This window comes from Pleurodeles waltl, chromosome 6 (genome assembly GCF_031143425.1).
Source record: "Pleurodeles waltl isolate 20211129_DDA chromosome 6, aPleWal1.hap1.20221129, whole genome shotgun sequence".
Classification (NCBI taxonomy): domain Eukaryota; kingdom Metazoa; phylum Chordata; class Amphibia; order Caudata; family Salamandridae; genus Pleurodeles; species Pleurodeles waltl.
This window is the reverse complement of record NC_090445.1, coordinates 1,518,979,347-1,518,995,498: the sequence shown is the minus strand read 5'-3', so window position 1 is coordinate 1,518,995,498 and position 16,152 is coordinate 1,518,979,347. Positions and strand designations below refer to the sequence as shown.

Below are 16,152 nucleotides of genomic sequence, written 5' to 3'. Positions count from 1 at the left end.
TGTGGTTTTACTCTTCACTCTCCCCTATGCCAATAGCAGTGATTAGAAGGCTTTTGAAAATATACGGATACTAGAACAGGTTGATCATGTGACAACAAAGGGTGCACACTGTCACTTTCCCTGCCAATTAGAGAATTGATGCCTATGTATTGCCTTCCTGGAGTATGTCTTTTATACCAGACATAACACGGCGCAACAAAAGAGGCTTGTCCATTTACACATAGTAAAAGGTCATGGAACTTATATAGCATCTATAGTACAATAGAGAACTCTATAGATGAACGCATGAACGTGTAAGCAGTAAGAGGATATTGTTGGGCTTTTAGGAGTCCTTTCACCTTTTAATCAAGAAGACATCTCCTTTACTAGAACAATTTGGTGCTTTTGTGTGTGTAATTTGTAGAAGTATATGAAGTTCTCAAGGCTTTTCTCTGCACACTTTGAGAAATGCTTTTGAAATTTCTCAGGCTCGGCAAACTTTGCAATGGCTGCGAGGTTTAAATTGCAAACGAAATGTAAATGTCTTTGAAATTGAGCTTCTCGCTTCTTTTACATACAAAACGTTTCCCGGAACATTTTTAGGAACAGTTTTCACTCTCAAGTTTTGTAAAGCTTATAAACTTCAACTTTCTCAAAATGTAACAGTTTTAAATCACTCAAAACTTCAGGGATGAATTTTAACTTTGACTTCTGCCATATTGTGGCAAGTATGACCTGATACCTCATACTTAGAGACTAGCTTAATCTGTAGTCTATGGACAAGTTTAAACTTTAGTGTCTAATTTAGACACAGGCAAACAGGATATTCCATCATAAAATGGTGGATATCCCATCCATCACACTACAAGTGTATTATAGCCTATGGCACGTGTAATACAGTGGATGGTATATTCTCCACTTTTTAATGGAGTACTCCATCCAACAAGCTCTAAATTAGGCTCATAACCTCCATAGATGTAAGATGTAGCGTAGAAACATTGATTCTCAGAATACATGATAATCATCTGAATGTGGTAGTCTGATGGCATTCTCTGGTCTCGCTGTATCATTCTGTACATACCACAATACATAAGTCTTTCCCATCACAAGATATGTCTAAGGCTATTCTTTATTATCTCTTAATGCATATTTAGCAGTGTAGCTGCTAATATGACGTTATATTGTTCTACATATAGGTCAATGCACATGTCCATCTCATGGAGTTGTTTCACTTGACTTAAAAGTGCACACAAACGTACGTACTCATGCAGATCCAAGGTTGAAAGTAGGCAGTCTGGCACCACAAATTAATCCTGCATTCAGTTTATTATTTTCATTACTGGCATTTACAATAAAAAACACATTACAACTGCCGCAACTGTGACTGGGAAGAGGTGCTATCAAGTAAGTAGTTTTGATGAAAAGAATCCTAATCATTTACCCCACACAGGTAGATCACAAAATCAGCAGTGGGAGCTGTGTTCAGATGGTCTTACCACATCTGTAAGGTTGTGATCGATCAGGGGGAAGGGTGCTGTCTTTGCGATTGTGTCCCAGTGGCGAGGGGGCTGGGGAGTCTATTGCATAGGTATGTGAGGAATGGTTGCCATATGTCTTTTAGACGTGACCATAGGGGCTTCAATTCCCAGTAGTTGGCCAATTGCTCCTGGCACCAGGTCTTGTGGCCAGGCTGACACAGTAGGAGCGGGTCTTCGACCCCAGTGTATAGCTACTCTGCGCTTGGCAAGGAGGAGAAGCATGGCAATTATTCGTCGGTCACCCGCTGGGGCATCTTTGATGTAGCCCAAGAAGGCTACCAACAGGGTGCAGGGAAGGAGGTGACCAGAGATAGACTGTCTGGTCGAGAGGACTTCAGTCCAAAATCTCACTACTCTCAAGCAACCCCATGCTATGTGTATGAAAGTGGCCTGTGGAGAGCACACCGCAAGCAATGCACGACACCAAAGATCCCCATGGCAAGGAGTTGTGTGGGTGTTCAATATAGTCTGTGTAAGAATTTGACGTGGATCAGTCTCAACCTTTAGTTGGGTGAGACGGTTGCTGTCTGACTGCAACAGTAAGACCACTGGGCATTGGTGAGAGGGGGGTTGATATCTGGTGTCCAAACTGTGTGAGCGGTAGGTGTGATAGCTGTGGCGGAGGTCTGCATTATTGAGTATAATCAAGTAACCAATTTGCACGAAGACTTGTTCATGAGGATGTGTTCTAAAGCCGGTAGTGGTGGAGGGGCCGCTGGAAATGTTACATGGAATGAACGACAAGCAGTGCGGAGCTGATGACAGTTCTATCTCCAAGAATAGGGTGAGAAGTATCAGAGGCTTCAAACAGTGGCATAAATTGGTCTTCCGGGTATAGGTTAGAGAAGGACACAATATTCCCTTCGCGGGGCACATTCTGGCACCCGCATCCAGCAGGGATGGCAGCTGGGGTCCGTGGCCAAGGGAGACTGACAGGGCATAAAGGTGATAAAGTTTAGCTCAACCCCTCAGGCCATCCCACACCCAGAGCAAGCATTCTCCTGTGTCAATCTCAGCCCTCGCTAGCTTATAGAGTAAGTAAAGAGTGGTGGTGAGGGGCCATGAAGAAGCCTGATCTGCCTCAATGTCTACATGTGGCTGATCTGGCTTTGAGTACATCCAGTAGTGTAAATATAACGCCTGGGCACATAAAGCTTATAGCTGCACATCTGGTGCACCCAGGCCTCCCTGGAAAAGTGGCAGGATCAGGGTCTCCCCCAAGACACTGGGTTGCTTACCCGCCCAGATCAACGTGATCAGGTTTGAGTGCAGTCTGCACAGAAATTGAGCTGTGAGAGGCATGGGTAATTTAAGGAAAAGGTACAGGAACTTGGGCAGGATGACCATTTTTGCTATTGCTATCTGTACTAGAATAGAGTGGGGAAGCCTAGACCAAATGGGGATTCTGTCTTCGAGCCAGGGCATGGCATGACCATTATCTTCCAGAGGTCATCTAGGTCGCGGCTAAGCCAGATTCCTAGATATCGCACTAGTTCGAATGCCCTCCCTCACAGAGAAGTTGGGGGCCAAAAGCCCTTCACTAGCGCGATTCCTCAAACATTGCCATCATATGTGGAGCGAGGGTCATAGCAAATTCTTTGTAGAAGGCAGTTGTCAGGCCGTCCATGCCGGGTGCCTTATCATCCAGGAAAGCGCAGATGACCTGCGTAATTTCTTCCGTTGTAAAGGGTGAATCAAGAAACTCATGGTAAGCTCAATCCAGCCAGATGTGTTGTATAATGTCAAAGTATTCCCTTAATTCTCTTTCTGAGCGGGTCAGAGTAGTGCTATAAAACCTGTGATAGAAAGCGATCATAGTGTCCAGCATGTCTTTAGGTGTGGAGTGAAGGACTTGCTGTTCATCCAGCAGTTCTGTCACATAAATGGAGTCTTGTGGTTTGCGTAGTAAACCAGCAAGAGTTCTGCCCGGTCTGTCGCCCTCCCATTATCGTCAAGCTTGTGCTTCTTTACCTAAATAATGTGTTTCTTGTTTGGCTTCCTCTGAGAAGTCTGTTAGATTATCATGGATCACAGCCATTTTGGTTCCACTAGGGGAGTAGGAGTAGTCTCGTTCTAGTTCACGGATCTCATGCTCAAGCACAGCGATTCTCTCCCGTATAGACTCAGGACTCCTGATTGCTTTGCAATGCATGCACCGCGAATTACTGCCTTAAAGGTTTCCCATAGTGTGGCTGCAGATTCCACTGAGCCTTCATTGTGTTTGAAGTACTATATTGTCTCTGTATGAAGTTCATCGCAAACGCCACATCGCGCAATGCCCTGAGGGGCAAGCGCCAAATGAAAATGTGGAGGGTCGAGGGACCAGTAGCTCGAACAGGACAGGGGCATGATCTGAGAGGGCATGGGGTAAATGTGATACCTGAGTAACTCAAGTCTGTGCATCTTGGGAGATCAGCCAGTAGTGATTCGGGACCAGGCGTTGTGATAAGCCATAATGCCAATGCCCACTTTCTGTGTAGCATGCGTATGCCGCCACATATCCTGCAAGCAGTTGTCATGGACACTGGTGTTAGCATGTAAGTGTGAGAGCAGCATTAGGGTGTGTGCGTCTAGAGGTCCCCGATCAGTCTAATCGGTTGTGCAATGTGACATTAAAATGACCCCTGCATAGTATGGCCCCGGATCCGAGACCTGAGATGTGTTGCCATACCTTGAAAGGAAGTCTGGGTCATGGGTGTTAGGGCTGTAAATAGTGGCCAATATCACAAGCAGTGGGGAGCAGGGCCACGATGGTCTAGATCCAGCAGAGTGGAGTGAGGATCGGGTGGGCTGTGGCTTCAGATAAGTTCTATCTCTTGAGCCCTGGCACACCCCAGTGGGGGCCATTCTCGGGGGAGCACGAGCAGGCTCAGTGTCTCGGGCAGCCTCCCCTCTCCCCGGGGAAATGAAGGAGGCAGAAGTCAGCATTGCGGTTGTAGCGCTGCCCAGCACAAGGAGGCCAGGCCTGGCACAGTTTATATCTCTGTGGCTGGAATAAATGGTCCCCCAGTGATGGGAGGAGTTTAGGCCCTGCAGCAGAGAGGAACAGTTTATGAATTAGTGTGCCCGAGGGCATCCATAGCAGGTTGCGGTGATGGGGAATGGTGCACTGCAGCAGATCAACAGGTAGAAAATAAGAGTAAGAAGGGTTCCCCTCCCCGTTAGATGCATAGCGTGTGGGCCCAGCTCCTGCGTGCTTCGTGGATCACCGCCAGGCAGGAGAGCTCGGATAGGTCTTCACCGGTGCACAGCATGTCGACAGGTGGCTCCCAGTATGGAGGACAAGCAGGAGATCAATGCCTCTGCGCCTGAACCTCTTCAATCGTACCACCGCTCACCAGCCGCAGCGAAGCGGCAGTGCAGGCTCCTTGGCCCATCAGGCTCATGGCCCTGCTTGCGCAGCCCCCGAGTCTGCACCCGCAGCAGGTGTTGGTCAGCCCCTATTGTTGAGGGGGTGGGGAGAGGGAGGGAGGGGTGACAGCCCCCACACCGCATACTCAGAGGCAGCTGTCCTAGTATTAGCAGATGAGGCCCAGGAGCCAAGTCCATCGGGTCTGGGACCCAGGTAGGCAGCACTGCCGATCCCTCCGTAGGACAGCTCAGGAAGCAGCCCAAAGACACCAAAAGTGGTCCCGGTGAAGTGACTGTCTCGCAGCAGGGTCATCGCCCCAGGAGATGTAGTTTGTGTGCCCACTGACCGGCGGATGGTGATCGCCCGGCAGAGCCCTCTCAGCGAATTGCCATCTTGCAGCCCGGCTTAGCCCCGCCCCCTGCATTCAGTTCTTAGTGGTTTACATAGCTCTACCTCTCCCTCTGTCTGTTTGTTTGGCAGTCCATTCCTTTCCTCTCCTCCCTACCTTTGCTTCTTTTTCTATCATTCTCTCTGGTCGTCCTCCATCAGACAGTACCCCCAACGATGTCTTTTTGTGTTTTTGGGCGATTAATTTTATAGCAGCAGTGAGAAGTTGGATATGCAGCAATGAATCACCCCATGGGAGTAGCAAGGGCGCTATGGCCCCCAGTGCAAACAAGGCAAATGGTCCTTCTGGCTACTGATTTGGTACAATAATCAAGGTTCGGTGGCCCCTCTTGCCTCGGTGCCCTGTGGCACTGCACCTGCTGTACAATTGATAGCCATGCCCCTGCATCACCCCGGTGAGAACAGTGGCAGTTTAAGCAGTTCTGTCATTTTGCATTTAGGAGGCAACACTCTCCTCAACCCACCAAACTCAGAGACACTCATTGCAGGCCTCGCTCCAGGCCCGAAGCACTCATTCGTGCTCACTGACATTTAAAACTGCTATAAACAATCTACAGATGGTCACCTGGAGCTATATTTGCAATTAATAGCAGCTAAATATCACTGCTTGCTGTGGACTACATGAAAGAGCCTGAGGGTAAATAGCAATGGGTATTTCTTATGACAAGCAAGGCCCAGAGACTGTCCTCAGCAGAGCTCTATTTTCCTAAAACATCCCTATTGAGAGCGAGACCTAAGATTGAAAGACGGAAAAGAAAGCATTTGAAGTAAGATATATTTGTGTTTAACATGCTTTGAAAACAAAACAGTAATCTGGAGACCGTTTCGATTAAAAAAGTTTAATATGTGAAATCTGCAGAGATAACAATAGTGCTTGCTAGTCAAAAAGTCGACATATAAAATTAAATCCATAAATCGTATTTCAGACCGGAACATCGAATCCAACTCTGTTTTTCTCCTGTAGATTCTGGTACTTGCAGTCCTGGCTTTTGTAATGAGACACGAAAAACGACAACTATTAGATTGCAAAGAAAAATGAGGACTTGATGACCTCTTAAGACTGATTTTTGGTATCTTGAGATCTCTCTTTTTTTAGGCTTGGTCCAGGAAATTTTAGATGTCTAAATGACCTTATTTCATCAGTTCTTCAAAGCAGTACTTGGTTTGACATTGCTTGGATGGGCTTTCCATCAAGTCCATGGCATTTTGTGGCTGGTAACCATTTATACGGAATTGAAGGCTTTCTAAGTCCATAGACAGACTGAACTCCAACTCTTTGATGTCACACCACGACCCTGGCAGACTGCTGCTACTGTCTGGAGTTCGGGATTTCTGTATAATCAGAGTACACTGAAAGAACAACGCTTCTGATTTATGTCACTCTCCCTCCTCCTTAAAATGTTCTCTCTACCTGCACACCTTAGCAGAAAGTTGGAACATTTAACAGTGTTGTTTGTCAGGGCAGACATCACTATCATCTGCTCACAGGTGATCATGTGGTGGTCACAGATGTAATCGAAATGAAGGAAATTACAGCAGGAAAATTATACATAACAAAGATCATTCTGTGTAATTATCATAAATATGACCAATTAGAGTAGATGAAAGGGGCTACATTAGTGTGCAGTGCTTTCATGTCACAGTAACTAATATGCATCACGTGGTGATACTAGCTGGGAAGGTAATTTATTCTTTCATTACATGAGGACAGGCAGAGACGTAATGGGTCTTATTACATCTGTGCCTCAAGTGGCACCACTAGAATTATGTGGCAGTGGAGGCCCCAATTATGCAACATGACGGCTTTTCTATGTGGTAAAGGAAGGCACATTTTGCTTCAAAAAAAGTAAATTAAGCTGCATATTACGCAGCACATTCAATTGGATTGTTACCTACTTACTATTGCTTTTTCTTAAATCTTAATACGAAAGAGATCACAACTTTTTGAAAATGTAATTGTTTCTGAAAAAAGAAAAATGTACACATTCAGAATTCGAAAATGTAATTCATCAACAATTCATGATTTTATTTTGCATTGAACGAAGGGATTGACATTTAATCAAACAATGCCTCTGCTACCTCATTTATAACAATGCAAGCGTGAGAAAACACATTGACACATACCCATTCCTTGCAATAAAAGCAGTTCGCCTTTGATTCTGTTCATCTCTGCTGCGTTTTAAAACGTGTCTTCGATTTCGCATTTCTATGTTTTTCCGCAAAAGGACCTCTGGGAGCATCTCTTCCCAGAACCGAACATCACTGCAGAGCAGTGTGTATGCTACATATTCATTACGTAAGTGCAACACCAAGATGCACTTATGATTCAATACACCAGACTTTAAAGATATTCTAAGAATTGGCGTGACTCCCCTAACTGCTGAGTGCCCTTTTTAAATTTAAATAGAGTGCTTCTGTCATAGAAACATACATTTGCTATAAAAGTGACAACAAATATATATATGTTTTTTTAATTCAAATTGTTCATTCTTTCCACCCTGTTCACCCTGCTCATGTTTAGGGATAAAGGGTAAGGGATTTTAATTCCGTTTGCAGGCAGTAGCAATTCCCCAAATCCACTAACTGGGGGTGCTAACACCATGTGGGCAAAACGCTAACATTTTTAATGCTTTAATACAGCAATCAGGAGATGAATGGGGGCTAGATTTTGGGGATTTTTTTAGGAAAGTGTTGGGAGCTGCGAGCTACATTTCTCTCTACCATGCAATAATTTTGTAAGTTTTGAATGTGTTACATTATTATGTATGTCAGGAAAATCGTGTCTTTTTCTCTTAAAAAACAAGAATGGCCCTCCAGGATATGTGAGGTGCTTAGGTATCTAATATGTGTACCACTTATGCATGCAACATATGCGGTGTTTGGAGCGGGATACTCATTTATTTAGTATATAGTTCCCTTGCCTTTGTATACTTGGATGGGATGATTTATTGGCTCCTGTTTTGTACAGTGATTGGAGCTCATCATTTCTTTGGCTTATTATTTGCCTCTCCTAAATTTGTTTGCAAGCAATTTTATACCTAAACCACTAGGAAGCATCCATCTTACCATCTCGTTAATTTATTTGGGCACAGCAAACATTCACCCTCTGCGCTAACATGCTTCACTTAATAATTGATTAACCCATCATCGCCAGTTCTTTCTGGAATGCAATCTATTAGTGAAATAAGTCAAGTTTCAGAGTGAAACGCCCCCAACACTGGAACATTATCTCTCAATAGAGGAACATTCAAGGAGAGGCATAGGAATTGGTTGCAGATCAGTGGTGCATTAGTATTTCATTTTCTTTCATTTTCTTTGCTTTCAAGCACCCTCCTTGTGTCCATGCTCCAAGCGAACAATATGTAAGTAAAGGAATAACTGTCATGTGCCAGACGCTGGTGGCCTTTCGGAGACAGAGACAAATGGCAAAAATATTACGATTTGTCCATAGGCCAGTCCATTTGGAGAAGCACAGCACAGATATTATAGAGAATTAAATGGGTGGTACAGACACTTCTTATTGAATACCGAAGACAGGTGACCAGGTACTTAGAAGCAAAAACCGGAGCAGGCCAGACATAAAAGTAGGACTAAAGTCTTTAGTCTTACTGGCCTGTCTCGGTTTTTGTGTAGCCTTGTAAATATAAAAATATATACAGTATGTGTGTACATAATACACACACATATATATAATAATAATAATAATAATAATAATGTATACATTTACATATTTACAGGGCTACATTTATATATCATTAGCAATGGCAGGCAGGGCCGGACTGGCCGTAGCGGGCATAGGACGTTTTCCCGGGAGGCTGGAAGGGTGGGGGCCGGTTTTGTGACTGGGCGCCGGTTTTGCAGAAGTACTGCAATATCAGACCTCAGTAACAAAAGCAGTAGCAAGTTCGCACTTGAACTCATACCCCACGCCAAGGGCTGGTCCAACAAAATTGCCAGGGCTACTATGGGTTCCCAGTTCAGCCCTGATGGCCGGACCTCCAACCTATGCCCCACTGCCTCCTCTGAGCTGTGTTTCTCCTGTGCTGGGAGCATGCAGCCTATTTCCTCCTGCTTTGCCTGAAATAAACAAATAATTTACTTAAATTACTGCAGTTTTTTGAGGCGCCTGGCGAAAGGAGACCATGTGTTACAACTCTGCTTTTCAGGATGATTTGACCTTAGTCCCAAAAACTGGGACATGTGTTTAAAATTAAGAAAAACTTCAGGATGTTGGGACAGTCTGGGGAAATCCAGGACATCTGGTAACCCTACCAGAAGAGTACTGAATGAGCACCAAGAGTTGCAAGTGGTACAGGTTTGTGTGTCACGTGACTAGTGCTCTACATCTTACATGTTGCCATGTTGTGCACTAAATGGGCTTATTGACCAATCAGAGGATGCTCTGCACAAGCGGTGTGTTTAGGGGTAGGCATAACTGTCATTGATTTCTGTAACTGAATTATGCAAAATTACAGCAAAATTATGTTTGATTAGGTGGAATTAATGAAGAATTGTATGCTAGCATTTATAGCTATTTTCTGTGTGTAAAATGGACCCCTTGATTTGAAAATGGACCCAGGGCTGTATTTTTTAGTAGGAAAACAGCAGTAGGTGCAACAGGACAGGAAAGGCAGCAGTCAGCAGCTACTCACATACGCTAAGTTTGTTGTCTGTGCTCCCGTGTTTTTTTTGTGCCAGATTACTCATAATTACGCTAAATGGCATCATTGCATACTTTTCAGTAGATGTGCATCAAAGGAGTAACACAGTATTACCAAAATTGCCCCAATTACACCAGCATGAGTACAATTTCTCTCGGGTCTAGGTGTGTTTAGGCTACATTGTTTTTTATTTTAAATATTTGAGTCACAAGCTATCCTAGCCATCATCTCACGAAGAGATGTTACTTTCATCTGATGGAATTTACACATTAAGAAACATCACACACTACAGCCAGAGCATTATGATCACCATTTTATTTGGATGCAGCTCTCCTCAGGCCAGCCAAGATACAATTCTATAAAATGCTTTACACGAGCAGGTTCTGTCATAGGAATGGTCAGGTACAGAGTTCCTGTACTTCTTTGATTTGAAAGATAGAGTACCTGCACTTGTCAGCAGAGGTACTATTAAAGGGACAGTACCTACACTTCTCAGTAGAAAATAGGTAGTATGGTATAGCGAGTACCTGCACTTATATGTTTCCATCTCAAACACTAATGTCTAGATTTAAAAAACTTCATCATCCCCAGCACTTGAAAAAGAGGTGCATGCTGTGGTATTTTTTATCGGACTGTAAAGTAAATAATTAGGGGCATATTTAAGAGCACCTAGCGCCACAGGAGTATCACTTTTAGTGACGCTCCGTGGCGCTATGCCCTGTGCCATATTTACAAGGTGGTGTTAAGCCCCTTTTTGTGGCTTAACACCACCTTGTAAATATGGCCCCTTCACACGCAGCCCATTGCATGGACGGGGCGTGCAATGGGTGTTGCTGTGGGCATCCCACAGCAACCCCCATTGCATTTTGACGCGGTTTCAGATTTACAGGATTTTGTAAACATGAGGCAGCGCCAAAATCTAACGCCACCCTGAGGGTGGCATTAACAAGGTGCAACGAAGAGGAATACTTTTATTCCTCCTCGTTTTTTGCTATTTCTATGTGTGCTGCATTCACACATAGAAATAGAAAAATGCCAGACGTGATTGTTTACATGCAGGAAGTGTGCCCCTTAATGCAAATAAACAATCATTTTCAAATGACACTTTGGCACTTCTTTGTGTGCTACATTCTGCAGCACACACATAAATGCCAAATCACCATTAGTGATTGTTTATGTGCAGGAGGGGACACCTTCACACACATAAACAAACCCCTCAACGGAGACATCCTTGCACTATGGTGCAAGGATGCCTGCTTTGACACTAGGCAGCTCAATTTAGTACCAACACAGGGGTGCACCATATTCAATTCAATAAAGCGCATCCCTGCATTGTGAAAATGAGGGGGCGAAGCGATGCCAATTTTGGCGCAGCATCACGCTCTGTCATTTTCTTTAAATATGGGCCATACTGTTTTCCCCACAGCAAAAGAGTTGCACTCAAAAAAGGGCAATTGGCATGATAAACATGAAGAACTGTGAAGTAAGTGTATAACCGATGTACACAGATACTTATGATGCATACATTTCTAGGAAACCTGTGATTTGTGGGGTTGTAATGATTTATCCATGCAAGCACCAGTATTACAAACACATTCAATATAGGGTAGCGAAAGATGTTGAAAGGAAGGAGAAAAGTAAGGCAGTTCGCCCTCTGGCATCTGTACATTTGGAGCAATGGTTTATCCTTCCCCTCCCTCGAGAAGGAGATGGTATGGTCCACAGCGCGATCCCTGTGTTCAATGTCCCAGTGCCAGTAAAAAACGACATGGCCCCTAGCTGAAAAAAAACCATATGCAATTAGCACATTTCCTTCACCAAAAGGGTAACTTAATGAGAAGTACTGTAATGTTTATCAATAAAAAAAAAGATATGTCTAGTAAGGCTAAGTAAAAGTTCAAGAGATAGGGATAAGTGCTCATTTGTTACAGGTCAACTCAAAATGTCATTCATAACCACGGTGTTCTGTACTTTGTTCCCCGTTGCAGGTCCTTCATTCAAATGCCTACTACTGCAAGACTATCCTGGACGACAGCAGCTCCTCAGCCCTGATCATCCTTGGCTTCGTCATCATGTCCCCCCTCATTGTGGTGGCCATGGCAGTCTACTGCAGCCTTGCCCGCCGTCTCAGGCTCTTTATGTGCTTCCAACCCTATGTCAGGGCTGTGTACAAGGGTGTAAAATGGCGCTGGTATGAAGACGGCGGGCTTTGCGGATGCCTCAAGGAGTGGAACAGCCACGTCAAGGCTTGGGTCTGAATTGGTGCATGCTGACAGCACCTTGAGAGCAGCGCTCAGCACCGAGGGAGAAACTTGGCAGGTGTTGTGGGCCCAGCGGATGGTAAATATAGTGAAGGCACCACCCAACCCTGTCCTCCACTTGCCAGCGGGTGATAGGATAAAATGGATAAACTCATGGCCCCTACACCGATCCTATTGGCACACATGCCCATTGAAGAGACTGAATGCATTTGAAAGGGCAATCTGAATGAGCTATATGCTACAGATGTTTACCACACCTGCACATCTGCTTAAAGAACGAATGCCACTGTAGAGATAAAAAAGAGAATGTGAAGTAGAAATGTTCCTAATTTGAAATAAATTGGTGGTTTTGTTCTTCCTAATAATGTATTTTATTACTAATAATCGAGAGATTTTTTGTTTACAGCGCAGACTAAGTGAAAAAAATATTCCCTTGGTCTCTCAATGCAAAGTTTCCCATATCGTTGGCAACCATAATTGATCTGAGTTTAAATCGTTTATAAAGTTTTTTGACGCAAAATAACATCATGATATCATTGTCAAAGGTACATATTCAAGAGACTTGAAAGGACAATTGTGGGTACGCTGTAAAGACTTGTGATTCTGGTTCGGTAGACAAGAGTGTGTGGTTATGACGATTCAACGGCACAAGATCTTGTCTTCTTGACTCTGTTTCCGGTGTTACTCCAGTTCTTAGTAGGTAGGCAAAAATACAGTACTCATTTTGTTGTCGTACTTTCAGAGTTCTGTGACCCACTCAAATATGTTTTTTCACCCCTGAGGGTTTTCATATTTTTAACCATGTCTAGTTGTACCTGGCCAGTTTATTGTTTTTTAAATTTTTTTATCTTGCTTCATTGTTCCTAGGATACCTTTTCATTCACTAACCTGAGACAAGTGGGTCTGATAAGAATTGGACTTTCTTTTCATGATCAGGGTAATGATTTCCCTATGAGACAACAAGCTGTTAATAACGAAGGCTTTCAAACGGGGTGCTTATTGCCCGCCAACACCAAACAGGAGTAGCAAGGATTTTCAGCCTCAAATTGTGCATTGCCCTTTCCTACCTCTGTTAGCGCCTCCTCAGCAAAACGGAGTTTAAGATATAGGACAAAAGGCCGTGTGATGTCATCAAGGGCCAAGGGTGCCTAATTACACTCCTGCTACCCCTGTTATACTAGTGAATCAATGCCCATGGCAGCAGTGCTTAATTTGTAAATAAAAAGGTGCTGGTGCCCAAAGCCCTCCTCTTAAACATGCGGCTGCTGTAATTAAAGGTGTGAACGCGGAATACTGAGGCGGCGTAATCCTGAAGCCATCTCGGGCCTCTTCAATCCATAGAAAGCCACTCCCTGCCCCTTCAGCTCACTCTTGCAGCTTTTTACTTTCTTCCTTTGTGACGCTTTATCGTTTTTCCCTTTTTCCGTCTTTCCTATATGTGTCCTTTGCTCGCAGCAAATGCATGAGGCAGAAAAATAAGCCCCGGCGTTCAAAAATAAGTGCAGGTGCTCAGCACCGGAAACAACAAGCACAAATTAAGCACTGCATGGCAGGGAGAAACAAACCGCTTGCAACTGAAGTGAGTTATGTACTGAAGCTACCTATTATTCATTCCCTTAAGGGGGAGACGGAAACAGGCTCACAGTGCCTTTCCGTCAGTCCTCGTCCTAAGCTGATCGTTTGTTGCAAACCCTCAAGACAAAAGATTCCTGCTGGTAACTGTCCAACAAAGAAGAAAATAAACCTAGAACGCTAAGCCCTCTTACCCGCAGGCCTTGATTTCAAAGTCACTGTGCATTGCTCTGTAAAGGCCAGACAATCCCCTCGGCATCCCCGGTGCACTTCCTGTAACACGAGGACCCCTTCCGGGTCTTCTGTTCAGTGACATGGCAGCCCATGACTAAACACACTCTGAAAGCCTAATGTTCAGCATCAAGACAGCGCTTCTCTCTCACCCGTTTCGTCTCTCAAGAGTAAGAGGGGTTTAAATGTCAGAAACATTATGAACCTGACTCTCACAATAGACCTTTTGCTGTGCTCGCAAATGCTTTCTAAGTTTGTAGAACCCATTACCGAATAACTAGACGTTCCCCTTATAGGGTGTCCCGAGCTAATCATATACATTCTTGTTAGGGTGCAAAAGGTGATAGAAACTAAGCATTTCCTTACAAAAGAGCAGAAGTCCCACATCCCACCCCCGCTGTCATGTTCTCTCAATGACCTTGGAAAATCGCTCTCTGAATTCATCTGATGCAGTTTCCATTGCGGGGGCTGTTCTTAGCTTACATTTGAGGTTCACCCTTGCTTGCAGTCTTCACTCTCTTTTGAACCACCCACTAAAATCCTGCTTCATTGTACATGATCTTGAATCGTGACTTCGACCCCTCCACCCCTTGTGCGAAGCTGAAGCACTGCCTTGCTCTCAAGCTAGGGTTGTGCTTTGGAAATATCTACACGTCCGTTATTCATATGCACATGCCTTCACACTCTCAGGTAAGCTGTGTAGATCTGTGTTGTACTTGGAGCTGCTCTGGCTTAATATTTGTTTATAACTCCCTCTTTCTCCATACTCTCTCTTTTCACTCTCCCTATTTCCATCCTTTCCGTTCCTTTCCCCTCTGACGTGCTTTTTCTCTACCTTTGCTCTATTCTTCTTTGTTCACTGTATCCATTTCTCATCTCTCTCACCAATCCCATTTCACTTTCCCTCTCTTGTAAACTATCCGATCTCCTAGTACACAATTAACCACCACATGTTCGTGTTAGAATCAAATATATTTTTTAAACCAAATGAAACGCTATTTCATGCTTTGAAGCACAGCTCACTAAATGTACAAAGCATGTTGGCCCTATTTCTTTTTTTCTCCTTCACTCACCTTTCCTAGCTCCATGCCATCTAAGGTGCACGGAGCTCTCTTTCATTTCTCACATCCATGCTGTCAGTAACACTCTTTCCCTGCTAACTAGTTAGGTCTATGCCTGTCCTCTTCTAATTAGATGTCTTGGGATCATGTATAAAGTAGGCTGGTAACACGGAATCCACCAAAATATGGTAAAGCCCCCCGTTTGCGCCACTATCAGTTGCACTCTTCTTTTAGAGGTTGGAGAACTGCCTTATCTTAGAAACTACCTCCCTCTCTTATAAGTCACCGAGCATGGCATCAGAGGGAATACCATGTTTACGGCACCCCCTCCAATTTATTTCCCAAATAATCTTTTTCATGCCCTTTACCACTACGGATGACATGACTTTCCCTAACATGACAAATGCTCAAATGACCTACAAGTACCGGGAGAAAGTTACCATCCAATGAGACCATTAAATAAGAGTCATTGCTTTTTTGGGTTTTAAAAGTAAACTCTTCGGTGCTAGGGGGGGAGGGGTCGAAGGCTGCAATTGGAAAGCATGAAGGACCGATTCTACTTTTTTTGTTTTTTTCACCACATTGCACCCAGCATTCTGTCGAAAGACTGACTGCACAAATTCCCCCAGAACATATGGGAAACGATGCAGTGCGATAAGATGCAGTGATTGTCCACCACTGGGCTGGTTTCTCTACTTCTCCACCTGGTTAACGACCAGCCAAGTGAGGTCTGATGACCCCCATAGCCCCTCCCTCTGTAGCTGTGTTTTTTTTATTTTTTGCCCTTTTAGTCACTTTCGCCTCCCTCTCTCGCCGCCCTCACTCCACTCAGTAGAATCATTAATCAGAAACCCAGGGCTGTCTCCTCGCTGTTTTGATTTTAGGTCTACAGACTCTCAGTATTCCAATCTCGGTATAACCACGCCCAGTCTATTGGCTTTACCCCAGATTAGAACCACCTAACTATCTCTGTGCACTCACAATAACGCATTATGGGGGTCATTACGACATTGGCGGGCGGCTACCGCCGCCCGCCAAGCAGTAACCGCCGTGCGGCCCCATTACAACATTCCCGCTGGGCCGGCGGGG

At 44.4% G+C, this 16,152-nt stretch overlaps 1 protein-coding gene across 1 annotated transcript in view; it reads left to right on the top strand.

The window, feature by feature from the left end:
• The window catches only part of TMEM88B (transmembrane protein 88B), a 366,936-nt gene extending 353,012 nt beyond the window's left edge, over positions 1 to 13,924 (top strand). The window contains exon 2 of the mRNA XM_069241055.1: positions 11,927 to 13,924. Coding sequence (XP_069097156.1) covers positions 11,927 to 12,196 — 270 coding nt within the window. The 3' untranslated portion in view covers positions 12,197 to 13,924. The remainder of the gene's footprint in view (positions 1 to 11,926) is intronic.
• The last annotated feature ends 2,228 nt before the right edge of the window (positions 13,925 to 16,152 follow it).